Genomic DNA, 12,012 nt, shown 5'->3' with positions numbered 1-12,012 from the left:
GTAGCACGCCCCTTAATAAGAAATGGTACCTCGTTAATTAAGCACGATCACTTATTCACTGAATGCCCTTGATCAACTTATTAAGGTGTTTAAGCCCAGAATAAGCAACGTGCACATTTGCTGATGTCTGGTCGCGGGAGCCAGGGAGCAAGTGCGTAGAGCGTGGTTGCAGCTTCCCGAGCATTTCTGGCTCAATGCTGCTTCTTGGAAACAATTAGCAGACCCTGATACATGGCGATGAGTCGAGGTAGGTCGTCTCGCTTCTCGTAGCTGTAATATGTATTTACTGATCACTGAATTCCGCAAAAGATCGTCGGTATATACAGTTTCCATCACACTGCTTCCACGGATTGGAAGTGCCATCGTGATCGCTCAAGGGATAGCCTCAACGGTATTATGGCGTAGTTTGACGGATGCACCTCATTGCTCGCATTGGCCATGTTCGCTGCCCCAGACGTGGGCCTAATCCGACTCTTCTTAATTGACTTTAGCAGGTCATGGCATATCAACACACATGTTCCGAGCCGCGGGGCTTTGAATTATAAGAGGACGACCTGAAAGACAGTGAGCAAGCAAACTACAGCCGATTCATTCGTGTTCATGCACGCTCTGTCCGACTCGACTCGCCCATAGGCCACAGATTGACTACCGATAGGCGCCTGTCCCAATTGCAGTAAGTAGCCGATCGCAGGCCTCAGATATTAGCGCCGACGTGGCCTTACACTTGCAGCCAACGACGACCTTCTAATCATTTGAACTGTACGCTCGAGCTCTGGTGGCCACTTACCTGATGCTGATGCCATGCCTTTTGCAGCTGGAGTCGCCACTCGACTGCCGTAAGTAATTTCGGCCGAGTGACGTCGGCGACCAACCGACTACATTTCTTGGTACGTTTGTAGGCGTCAAATATGTATAAAGATGCCCACATTTACTCATGCTCTTTGACACTCTTTCGGGACTCCGTTCACAAGAAACCCGCGATTGTGTCAATAGTATATTGGAGAGTTGAGGTGCAACATAACGCAGTAAGTCATTGTCAGTTTCCTACCCGATGCCACATCACCCAAGCGCGGCTAAGTAGTAGGCTCCGAATCGTGAACCGCACCAATGGAATGCCCCAACTCCGGTATTTTGGACCAAGATAGTGCACTTGCTATCGCCTGCATGTCGAGGAGCGAGACGCATGCGTGGGCAGTTGCCCAGCTCGACGATGCCTTTCGTGAAGTCGAGGAGGCACGTCGCGTCCTCGAGCGTTCCCAGCGACGACGGAGAGATCTCTACGTCATCCTCAACTCCTCAGCTCCTGTCAATCGCCTCCCCGACGAACTGCTCATTGATATCATCCTCCACATGAAACATCACGCGCACGCGCACAGGTTACGCTTCGGCCGTACTTGGATCAGGATGACGCACGTTTGCCATCGTTGGCGTGCAACTGCTCTGAATGCTACAACCCTCTGGCATCCGATCTACTTTAATGGACAGCACATCAAAGGGAAGCTCGATACGGCCCAATTGTGCCTACAGCGTTCCAGCCCCGCATCGGTGGAGGTCTGCATTGCATCGAGGTGTTTCAATGAAGCCATGGAATCTTTGGCCGCACAAGAGCACCGCGTAGCTGGTGTGCGCGTCTTCGACGTGTCGGTCAGGCATGACCTGCCGGCTATCGCGCGTGGCCTAGTCACGATGACCAACCTCGAGAGTCTCGCATTGTCAACCCTATTCCAACGTCCGACGGGGGACGGAACACTGCATATACCCGCCATGCATGCTGCTCGACTTCGGAAGCTCAATCTTCAAAGCGTCTCTCTAGAGCTAGCTGCTCCCCTCGCCAATCTCACGCACCTCGAGCTATCGAGCTACAACCCAGATTACGCAGCCTGGATCTGCTTGATCAAAGGCTGTCCGAAGCTCGACCTCCTGTGGCTGAAACATCCAGACGAGGAATCGTGCCGAATAATGAACGGGGGACCCCGCTCTGCCGCCGACCTCCTAGCTGAAGGCATCTCCAACTGGGAGGAAGCCCCTGCCCCCAGAGTCATGCAAGACTTGCGCACACTCAAGCTCGAGTTGCACTTCGACCTCGTCATCTTCATTCTGCAAAGGTTCGCTTTCCCTCAGATGACACACATGTCGTTCGACGTTCGATACAACAACCGGAGCCTTCGGCGCTGTCTATGTTAGCAGCGTTGAGGCGAATGCCCACCCACGACTCCCTTATCTCGTCGACTCGCTCTCTCAGTATCATACTGGGCGGGTATCTACACGTTTCTGCCTGGCCTACACCCCGTGCAGACGTGTCACGCAGACGTCTCCTGCGTATCGCGCTGTGTTCTCAACGATCAAAGGACACAGGGCCTTTGATCATGCGCGAGGTACTTGATACGTTCTCGTCCTCGCCGTTGACATTCCTATGCATCGATGCCTGGATGCTCTTGGACGATCTACTATGCCTACGAGTCCTTCGACAATTTCCTGGGCTAGAAGAGCTCCGACTATCCGGTTCAGAGACCATCGCCAATATGCTCGACGCCCTCTGCCAGCCAGCCGATCCAATGACAAACAGCAAGCCCCTAGTGTGCAAGGAACTCAAGGTTCTCAACCTCTACGCGACGTATAGTGTCCTCGAGGCTTTAACTGCGGTTCTGGATGCTATCCTCAGTCGGAATGTGCAGAAAGCTTTACGGTTGAAGGAGTTGCGCCTTATGGGCACGAACATCCACCACCTCAGATCTGCTGCTCACCTTGTGGAAAGGGTCAAGGGCCTCGTGGACGTGTTCGACGTAGCGGATGCCGACTCTTGGGAGCGTTTCTGGTGAAGCTGGTGTCCATGTATCGTTCATAGCGGGACATACGATATTTATTGATTGGAGTACCTAATGATGATCGCCTACAGTTTGCATCATGCTTAACTCAAGCCGGAGTGCATTTCTACCTTGGGAGGCGAACAAGGTTCAAGGCGCTCTAACCTCGACACGATCACGGTTCTTCGTCCTTGTGAGCGCCCGCTGCTCTCACCCGTACACTTACCACGAACTGGACACGCCCACTCCATCCGATTGACTCGGAGTAGTAGTAACTTAGCTACCAGATTGACGCACTGCTCGTTGCTCCCAAAACATCGTTGCCTGCGGACTCTGCAGAGTATTACCTATAGCGATGCAACGCAGCTCGACGAGCGACGCCATAGTAGCTACCTCACTGGCAGCATCCGGAAACACTGCCAGTGCTGAGGCTACCGACTCTGACCGGTTCCACGTACAAGGTAGGAGTTCCGAGTGCGTTCGAATCATGGCCGCTGAAGCGAATCATTACCTCGGTCGCTGACTCCGTACTTCAGAACCCAACGTGGTCCATGACGATGAATTTTGGTACCCGGACGGAAGCATCGTCCTCATCGCCGAGCGGCGCGCGTTTCGCGTTTATCGCGGAATCCTGGTGCAGGAATCCGTCGTCTTTCGCGATCTCCTATCGTCAGGCTTGCCTCAACCCGAAGGCACCCCAGAGATAGATCGATGTCCGTTGTTGCAACTGGAGGACTCCGCGGAGGATCTGCGTCATTTCCTACGGTTTTTGTTATGCAGGAGGTTAGTGCTGATATGACATGTTCTATGCCGTTGTGATTTAGGAGTTGAATTTGTGGGTTTGCGCATTCTAGACACTTCGTGCCTCTGGAGGATCCGATCCCGTTCTCTGCTGTCGCAGCAATCATCAGGCTTGGTCATAAATACCAGGTTGACATTGCTGAGAAAGAAGGACTTCGCCTTCTCCAGACGATTTTCGTGACAGAATTTCACGACAAACCGAGCATAGTCGATGGGCACATCGACTGTGACTGGGCGGAAATGATTCCTGGACCCCGGCCGCAGTCGACATCGAAGCCTACTATCCAGTACAAACAACGTGATGCTATCACCGCCGCTAAATTAGCGAGGCTCACCGATGTTCTGGAGATTCTCCCCACGGCGTTCTACGTTTGTTGTCAGCTGGACATCGGAACCCTTCTGCAAGGCAACGGGACGGATTCGCTCGGTCAAAGCGATCTGATCACTTGTCTCAACGGTCGGGACGCCCTGTCCTGTGCAAATGCAGAGGCAACGTGCCGCATATTCGAACCACCACCTAGGAGCAAGTGGTTCCACGCCTGCAATCGGAGGGAAGCATGCAGGGCTGCCCGCGACTCGATCTTCTCTGATGATGACCTTATTGGCTCACTTCTGCTCCGGCGGAATATCCTCATGGGCTGGCAGGATATAATTGAGTCAAACGGGTTTTGCGATGTCTGTGATTCGCACTTGTCCGAAAGAGCCAGTGAAGAGGTGCAGAGGGCTTGGGACCACCTTCCAAGTTACTTCTCACTTGATATCTCTCCTTGGAATTTGGAGGCATCGAGTGAAACCGAGTAGCCCGGGGCCCGCATCAAGCTCCGCCTTGTCTGCTATGTAGCGTAAGAATGTCTCTGTCCCTCGTTGTCTATGCAGGCTCAGTACCAAGTGCTTTCATCTGTCGGACTGACTGTATGTACTATGATATGATACATTTCGTCTCAGTGATGATGGTGCCGCCTTGACCTACCCGGCGTGACGTCGCGAACCTCAGCCATCAGGCCTTCGGGTTTCACTAGCCCCCAGACTTGCCACTTCCTGTAGTACGCACACCCAGCCCATCGTCAGCACGACCATTGGCATACAAGACAACACCGTTCACGCCCTCACATCTATAGCGAGCCGAAGGCATGTCATTAATATTCACGGCTATTGTACACTCTAACTTTCACGTAGATGGAACACATCCACAACACCTGCAATTAAGTATTCACATGCGCGGGGTTAATTGCCCTATGTCATGTATGTACTTGCCTACGACTTCCAGACCTTACGCAGAGTGCCTTCATAATTATACACCGCATTGCGCGTTTTCGCTGCAGTCGGAGACCATGCTACAGTGGGCAGAGTGGGAGAGGGAAGTCGTCTTGACTGACTCGGACGTCGGACGGCGAGCCTTCGGAGCCGAGAACGTCCGATCAACTGGGAGAGGCGTTGCGCAACGCGTTTGCGAAACGCCCCTGCGAAACGCCTCTGCGAAACGTCCGTCACAGTGTTACTTACTGAATACGGTAACTGACAAAGCACCTACAGGGGGCCATCGGGCCACTTGTGTCGCTCGGTCAGCCAAGGGTTGCTCCTAGAATATACAAGTATATTGCGAGTAACCCTTTTAAATCTCTCATTACAGTGATTTTCCCAAGCAGCAAGCAAGTGGTGGAGGAAATTTTGGATTTAAGTATTAACTCATTCGGATGTAGCGAGGGGCGCGCGAAGTGAGGCGCTTATTGCCTGATTTGGAAGAACTTTCCAAATCGGGTTGCAGGGCGCCCGCGCGCTCGAAGACACAGTGAGAAATCAACCACCCACTGATACAGACTCAACTACTGCTAGTAGCAAAGCCAAGATACTTACTGAGGCTTTGAAGCAGCATATAAGCCAAATGGATGTAATGAAGCGGCTTACTCAGCTTGCTATTCTTGGTACTCGGGCCACAAAAGGTGCGTAACGGGTCACAGTCGGTAACACTTCGTGACGTTTCGCGTTGCGCGTTGCGCGTTTCGGAAACGCCCGTCCCCGTGGATCGGACTTTCTGTCGGAGCCACAGACGCGTCAACGATCACGTGGTCGTCGACGCACTGGCACTCAGAGTCACGTAGACTCGGAATATTCATTGTAGTTTGTTCAACGTTCAACGACGTTCAATCGTCAATTCTCCTCATCATACTCTCCTCTCATCGACGCTACATTACATTTCATCATGATTCGATCCAGCAGAGCACTGAAAACTTCTCGAGCAGCTCGCGCCGTACACTCGGGCAATCCGGTGTCGGCGCCGACCAAGGTCAGGCCCGCGGGACGAACTCTGCTAGTAGCCTCGACGGCCGCTGCGACGGCCGGGGCACTTTGGTATTCAACCCGAGGAACTGTCCACAACGACGCGCCCACACCCGTATCCGAGAGTCAGAAAAAGTCCTCTACGCCGACCTCTGTGCAATTCTCGCAGAACGAGGACAAGCTTGAGACACTCGTGTGGGGTTCCAACAGGTGCGTAGCCAAATACGCGTCGAGAGCGACTGTACACATGCTGATGAGATGCGCGAACTGTGCAGGAATCATGTCCTCTCAATTGACGAGAGCGGAGCTGAGTCTATACGCACACCGGCCATCGCAGCTTGGTTAGAGAACGTTGCGCTACGCGAGCTAGGGCTACACGAAAGGCACGCGGCCTGCGTCGACGCACGGGGGGACGTGTACCAGTGGGGTGACGGCTTTGAGGGCAAATCCGGCTCTTCGTCAGGACAGCCCACACGGACGTTACGAGGAAAGGTGCGCTCCCGTTTGTCGCACGGTCGGCACGTCTTTACTCTGCGCAGAACATCATTCGACTGCAACTGACGTCGACGCGGGTATATGCGCTTTCTGCGTCGGGGCATATATACGTGCTTTCCTCAGCATCAGCGCAGCAAGCCCTTCGACCTGGTGAGCCAACGCCCGCAAGCTCTCCGTGGTGGGGTACTGGCTGGCTATGGGGTGAGGAGGAGGACAGAGACTTTGCGCAGATCGTCCCGGACGTCAAGCTTGGCCGAAGAGAAAAGTAGGGTGCCTTCTACGCGCATATAGCCCACTAAACGACTGACACTCCACAGATTCGTCGCCATCGCGGCTGGGTCTGACCATCTACTCGCGCTGACGTCCACTGGGCGCACGTTCGCCCACCCAGTGACACTCAAGGCGAACACGCACGGACAGCTTGGCTTCCGGAAGTTCGACATCCCTGCGCCTGCCTCTGCGGAGCACGCATTCGGCCACGCGCGTCTCCCGATTGAGCTGACCCCCAAGTCCATCACAGATCCGTACGCGAAGGCGACGCCTGCCGTTCGGCCTGTCGATGTGAACGGCGCGAGCGCGGAACTGCTCACGAGCCTCGACGACAGGAGCATCCGATTCGCAGACAAGCTGTTCGAGGTGCCCGCGCTGCGGGGCATCGACGTCGACGCGATCGCAGCGGGCGCGCGGAGCAGCTTCGCGAAGACGACGGCTGGACGGGTGCTCGGATGGGGCGCTAACGAATTTGGGTGCGCATCGTGTTCTGCGTGTGGCTAGTGGGTACCCTGATCCTCCGACAACGTGCAGGCAGATCGGTCTGGGCAGGGAGGTGACGCTCGACACCATCACGGTGCCGACGGAGGTGATCCTGTGGCGCTCCACACCCGCGGGCATGCGCACGACGTGCCTAGACGTGTACGCGGCTGGGGACCTAACGTTCTTCAAGGTCGAGCGGGTGGACGGCAGTGCTCCGCCGTACATCGACGTACTGGCGTGCGGGAATGGCCAGTACGGTGGGCTGGGCAACGCGCAGTTCAGTAACGCGCAGGGCACCCCAGTCCGCACGCGCAACGTGAGCGGGCTGCTCGAATGTGGGTCCTGGTCGTTCTATCAGAAGGGGAGGCTAAGCGAGACGCAGACAGCGAGAAGCATAACAACCTGCAGCCGATCATGCCCCACGACATATCGGTCTCGCCGACGGGGCATGTCCTGCTCACGCTGGATACGCTCGCGCACGGCGGGCCAGGGGCGGCGGGGCGGGACTTGCTCTCATGGGGCGCGAACTACGAGTACCAACTCGGGAACGGGAAGCGCGGAAGCAGCGCTTCGCCGACAGCGTTGCAGGGCGGAGAGGGCGCGCGGTTCATGCTGGGGAGGAGGAAGGCGGATGAGGTGCGGGACTTGCAAGGTAACGTGTGGAAGAGGGGCGTCGAAGTTGAGCAGACGGCGCTGGCTGGCTGGGGGAATAGCGTCGTGTATTGGAGGATTTGTTCATAGAGGCCTGTGCACGATATCGATGAACTCCTCCATTCGTATGGTTGTCTTGCACTGACGGTCTCTGCCATCCTTTCCAGCGCAATACTTCGCTGCGCCAAGTACTGTGCCGGAACGGATGGCAGCTGCACACAGCATTGCGTATATATGATCAGATTGTCTTGCAAGTGTATCCAAGTATGGATGATAGGAAGTACTGGATTGGTATCAGTGATCGCGTCTCTCCTGAAGTCAAGTGTTATACGCTTCTAATGCTACCTTAAGTACGTGGTGCATCGCACCGGGCGTCGCGACTCGACGCTCTGAACATTGCCCGTTGCAGTGACCGAAGATTTATGCAACGTTCATAGCCCTTTAAGTTTCTGCGGTCTCGATTGTCAAGATCGCGTGTTCATTACATTATCTGGTTCGCATCATGGAACGCAGTCGTATCTGCCATGAGGACTTGTGAGAAGCGTCAAAGTGCTGTCGATGCACAACTCGAGGCAGGGATTCACGTATCTGGACTTGGAACATATCATGCGGATGACGATTCAGCCCACGCTCACTGCCTCGCTTGGCCTCGAGCATATCCTCTGGACAAGAATATCCGTCATAATACGAAGGCCACGCCCTCGAGTGAAGCCTCAGTTGGAGAAGCTGGATGCACGCTGGGGAAGATTGGCAAGGGGAGCAGTGCGCAGGCAGAGGATCGGGCACGCGTCGGGCATTATCGCCTGGCGGCTTTCCGGATCTGGGCAGGGCATTGCGTGCGTGCGTTCCGCCCACAGACCATCTCGCCTCCTCTCTTCCTCACCTCCACCGCGTGTGGGCCTCGCAGCTCTCCCCGTCTCCTTGTATACTAAACCCGTCCGTCTTCTCTCCTCTGTCAACACTACATCGACGCTGACCTGACGCTGACCGTCTCACAGGGATCCGTCGCGACGTCCTGGCCGCAGTCGCCCGATCCCATATCTCCATCTCCGGCCCAAGCGGTCCCTCTACTTCTAGCACTTTCATTAAGTCAACAGCCCTGCCAATAATCGACACGCCATGTCGTCCCGGATCGCTAGCCCAGGGATGCTTTCCCCAAACTCAATGTCTTCTTACGATTATATATCGGCCAGGTCCGCCGCGTCGAGCACCTGGGCAGATTCCTTCGGCACCGTCTCCGACTTCTACTCGGACGAGGACGAGATCCTGTACAGAGTCTCAAGCCTATCGTCTTCTATCGTCTCGGGCATGGTCTCCCAGCGCGGAATGCCCAGCCGCGCCAGGTCGCCCGCCGTCTTCTCGGACAACAGCGACTACATCGTCATGAGCAGGGCTCGCTCCCCTGCCAGCTCTGATGCTACGTCTTCTGACTCCCGTGGAGGGATCGAGGCCGAGCTCTCCGCCGCGATCTCGTCGCTCAGCATCTCCCGGGTCCCCAACCATACCCCCCTCACTGCGCCAACAGCGACCCGCTTCAACCTTCATCGCGCCCTAGGCATGCATCCGGTTCACTCTGCTGGACCGACCGTCCAACCGAGGAAGTTCAGGCAGTCGAAGGCGAAGAAGATAGCAGCCGCCCAGCGCGAGCAAGCATCATCCGCAGACTCGTCTATGAACGCAACGTACTCGGATAAGAAGGATAGGGTGAAGAGGAGGAAGGAGCGCAGGAAGGCGCAGAGGCAGGCCGACAGGGCGGCTGCCTCCGCTCCTGCGCAGAGCACCGAGGCCGCCGAAGCCGGCCTGGGCGAGCGTCCGATCGTTGACGACGTCTCCGAGGCAGGCGACCTCGCGGTGACAGGGGCGTACCAGGACGCCGTCAGCTTCATCAACAGGTCAGTCATGCATATCTCTCGACAAACTGTCACCTAATCGAGCGATCCTTACTCCCCAGTTTCCTCTCTAACCCTACTACGAAGTCGGGTGCCGCCCACCTGCGGCTTCTCCAAGCCCTCATCGTCGAGCTCGGGCTCTGCCCCTCGGCGTTCAGTCCCTCATCGCCCCTCTCGTTCCCATCGCTGCCCTCGCTCCCGCACTCTATGCGCGCGGCGAAGGCTCTCCTCAAGTCGCAGGTCTTCCTCAACGTGCGCGACTACCTCGCTGTGCGCAGCCAGGGCTTGGATGCCCTCCGCCGCGTTATGCACAACGACCGCAGTTCGCTGATGCGCGAGATACGTGCGGGGAAGAAGATGCCGGTGAAGGCGGTCAAGAACGCGGGGTTGAATGTACTCCTCATCACTTGTCATTGAGCTGGTGCACACCCCACTCTTGCCGACTGCGTGCTCGCCGCACGCACTGCAACATCTCGTCGGACGTTACTCCCGCGTCTTCGTTGTGGGCATCCCCGCGCCGTCTCTCATTTTCTGCACCATCTAGATCGTCGCCCCCCCGAAAGCACCATCCCGCCTTCGTCCTTGCCTTCCCACCACCAATTCGAACCCTGTAAACTAGTCGACTTGATCTCCGTCACTGCTGACACCGCTTTCCCATTTCTCCCGCCCCACCTCCGTTTCTCCTCTCCGTGTGTCGTGACATCTTGTCCTGTCAGCCTACGGGCTGCGCGCTCTGTGCAGTGACCTTCCGAGCTCGTCGGACCCCCTCTCGTTTTCCACCCCGCCTGGCCGCCCTGTAGGGTGGCGGATGTCGGACGTCGGACAATACGATTGGTAATGTGTATGTGTACGTGTATGTTATCCTGTTGTAGATGCCTCCCCGCCTTGAGTCTGTTAAATGTACGATAGTCGTGAACGAAATGTGCAAAATGTTTTCCTTCTTTTCTGTGTGGCCAGTGGTTACGGCGGTGTCGGTGTGAAATGGGGGCGTGTGTGACTGCAATGTGCTTTGCAACTCAACTCAACTGATTTGCGGGACAGCTTGGTGACGATGATGCACGGCCAGTGGCTTGGGAGTCATTTAGAACTACGAACCGACCATTACTGACGCTGAACCGGTAATGCAAACGCGTTTGCATTACTGTCCCGACTGCTCAAACAGAATGATCATGTCAATCTTTTGTTATAGAATCATATTTATACATCTTGAGAGCACACATGAATATTTCTGGACGTTCCGCGGTAGGGGAAAGTGCTTTCGGCAGTTCTGCAAACAAGAGACCCATTTGCCCGCCAAAGCATCGAGGTGCAGCATTTGGCGCCCACTCGAGATTAGGAGTCCGCCTGCTTGCCGTTATGCCGAATGCGCGTCTACTGCAGATGATGATGATGATGAATTCAGCATTTATTAACCGCAACAAGCAAACAATGTGCTAAGACGCGGCGGACGCCGGCCTGTACAAATGTGGGCGTTAAAACGCGCCACCCAGACCTGCGTCCCGTTCGAGGTGGTATAGTAGTCTATCGACGTGATGTTTGTATAGTAATGGGCAGGCAATCTAATTGGGTTGTGAGACGGGGTCTATTGGTGTGGTCTGAGGTCGGGACGCGTCTACTGCAGATGCTGAACCAGTAATGCAAAACCGGCGCCGGCGGCTGCATCGAGTGCGAGTGCAAAGTGTGTATTACGGTACAGTGCAACAGCAACTAGAAGAGCATACAACATACTATAAATGTGACTATTAGCTACCGAGTAGACAGTATTAGTCGGATACTACGGTGTGATATTGGCTGCTAACGAAAGGCCGACACTGGCTTCAAAGGGAGTTGCCACCCGCCACTGCTTCCCAAGCGGAGATTGTTTCGGCATGGGGAGACGCCGCCGGTCACATTGCACTTCCCAACTCCAGTGCAATGTGCAGTGCAAACGAGCATCTTCCACTCGTACACACACCTCAGAAAATTTTAGGAAGCATATCTGGAAGGTATTTTATGTGCCTGAAGTCTCAAATTTGTGTTCCGAAGGAAGGATTGTAGTACCCGGTGCAGCAACTTCTCGTTACACCTGTATTCAGCCACCCGAAAACAGATCTTTGATTTTCTCCCGCGGCGTACAATACACCCAGCTACTTCTGCTTCATATATGATATTAAGGTAGCATGTAGCAGTCGTATACGATTTTTTGGCCCAGTAAACGGCTCGGTATGAGGGGAGAAATGCGGCTGTTTGCATTACTGTGCCCGTTTGCATTACCGGTTCCGCGTCAGTAATATATGCGGTCATGATCAACTGAGCGTGCGCACATCCCGAAAAGGGAAGTCCCGACTCTGGTTGAGTGGCGG

At 55.3% G+C, this 12,012-nt stretch overlaps 5 protein-coding genes across 5 annotated transcripts; 4 read left to right on the top strand and 1 right to left on the bottom strand.

Moving 5' to 3' along the window:
- Positions 1 to 711: 711 nt before the first annotated feature.
- Positions 712 to 2,819, top strand: B0H18DRAFT_1209154 (uncharacterized protein; the record flags this gene model as incomplete). The annotated part of the gene is made up of 4 exons (XM_048036307.1): positions 712 to 759; positions 815 to 1,025; positions 1,082 to 2,105; positions 2,309 to 2,819. Exons 3-4 carry the CDS (start codon positions 1,108 to 1,110, stop codon positions 2,817 to 2,819), a joined length of 1,509 nt encoding a protein of 502 aa, XP_047896407.1. The 5' UTR covers positions 712 to 759; positions 815 to 1,025; positions 1,082 to 1,107.
- Positions 2,820 to 2,925: 106 nt separating this feature from the next.
- On the top strand, positions 2,926 to 4,550 carry B0H18DRAFT_930092 (uncharacterized protein). The gene is made up of 3 exons (XM_048041700.1): positions 2,926 to 3,265; positions 3,341 to 3,587; positions 3,659 to 4,550. The coding sequence occupies exons 1-3, from the start codon at positions 3,160 to 3,162 to the stop codon at positions 4,404 to 4,406; spliced, it is 1,101 nt and encodes a 366-aa protein (XP_047896406.1). The 5' UTR covers positions 2,926 to 3,159; the 3' UTR covers positions 4,407 to 4,550.
- An 874-nt stretch (positions 4,551 to 5,424) lies between these two features.
- Positions 5,425 to 5,640, bottom strand: B0H18DRAFT_992087 (uncharacterized protein; the record flags this gene model as incomplete). Its single annotated transcript, XM_048045103.1, has 1 exon — positions 5,425 to 5,640. A coding segment is annotated over one exon (216 nt), but the record flags the coding sequence as incomplete, so codon positions are not given.
- A 93-nt stretch (positions 5,641 to 5,733) lies between these two features.
- On the top strand, positions 5,734 to 7,927 carry B0H18DRAFT_992083 (regulator of chromosome condensation 1/beta-lactamase-inhibitor protein II). The gene is made up of 6 exons (XM_048045102.1): positions 5,734 to 6,092; positions 6,158 to 6,374; positions 6,422 to 6,642; positions 6,695 to 7,123; positions 7,182 to 7,465; positions 7,513 to 7,927. Exons 1-6 carry the CDS (start codon positions 5,806 to 5,808, stop codon positions 7,869 to 7,871), a joined length of 1,797 nt encoding a protein of 598 aa, XP_047896404.1. The 5' UTR covers positions 5,734 to 5,805; the 3' UTR covers positions 7,872 to 7,927.
- Positions 7,928 to 8,900: 973 nt separating this feature from the next.
- B0H18DRAFT_1116664 (uncharacterized protein) lies at positions 8,901 to 10,087 on the top strand (the record flags this gene model as incomplete). The annotated part of the gene is made up of 2 exons (XM_048033470.1): positions 8,901 to 9,673; positions 9,733 to 10,087. 2 exons carry the CDS (start codon positions 8,901 to 8,903, stop codon positions 10,085 to 10,087), a joined length of 1,128 nt encoding a protein of 375 aa, XP_047896403.1.
- Positions 10,088 to 12,012: the final 1,925 nt, after the last annotated feature.

The sequence above is a fragment of the Fomitopsis serialis genome (genome assembly GCF_022376445.1).
Source record: "Fomitopsis serialis strain Sig1Antser10 chromosome Unknown B0H18scaffold_15, whole genome shotgun sequence".
NCBI lineage: Eukaryota > Fungi > Basidiomycota > Agaricomycetes > Polyporales > Fomitopsidaceae > Fomitopsis > Fomitopsis serialis.
The sequence above is the reverse complement of the archived record's forward strand: the minus strand, read 5'-3'. Positions and strand labels throughout refer to the sequence as shown.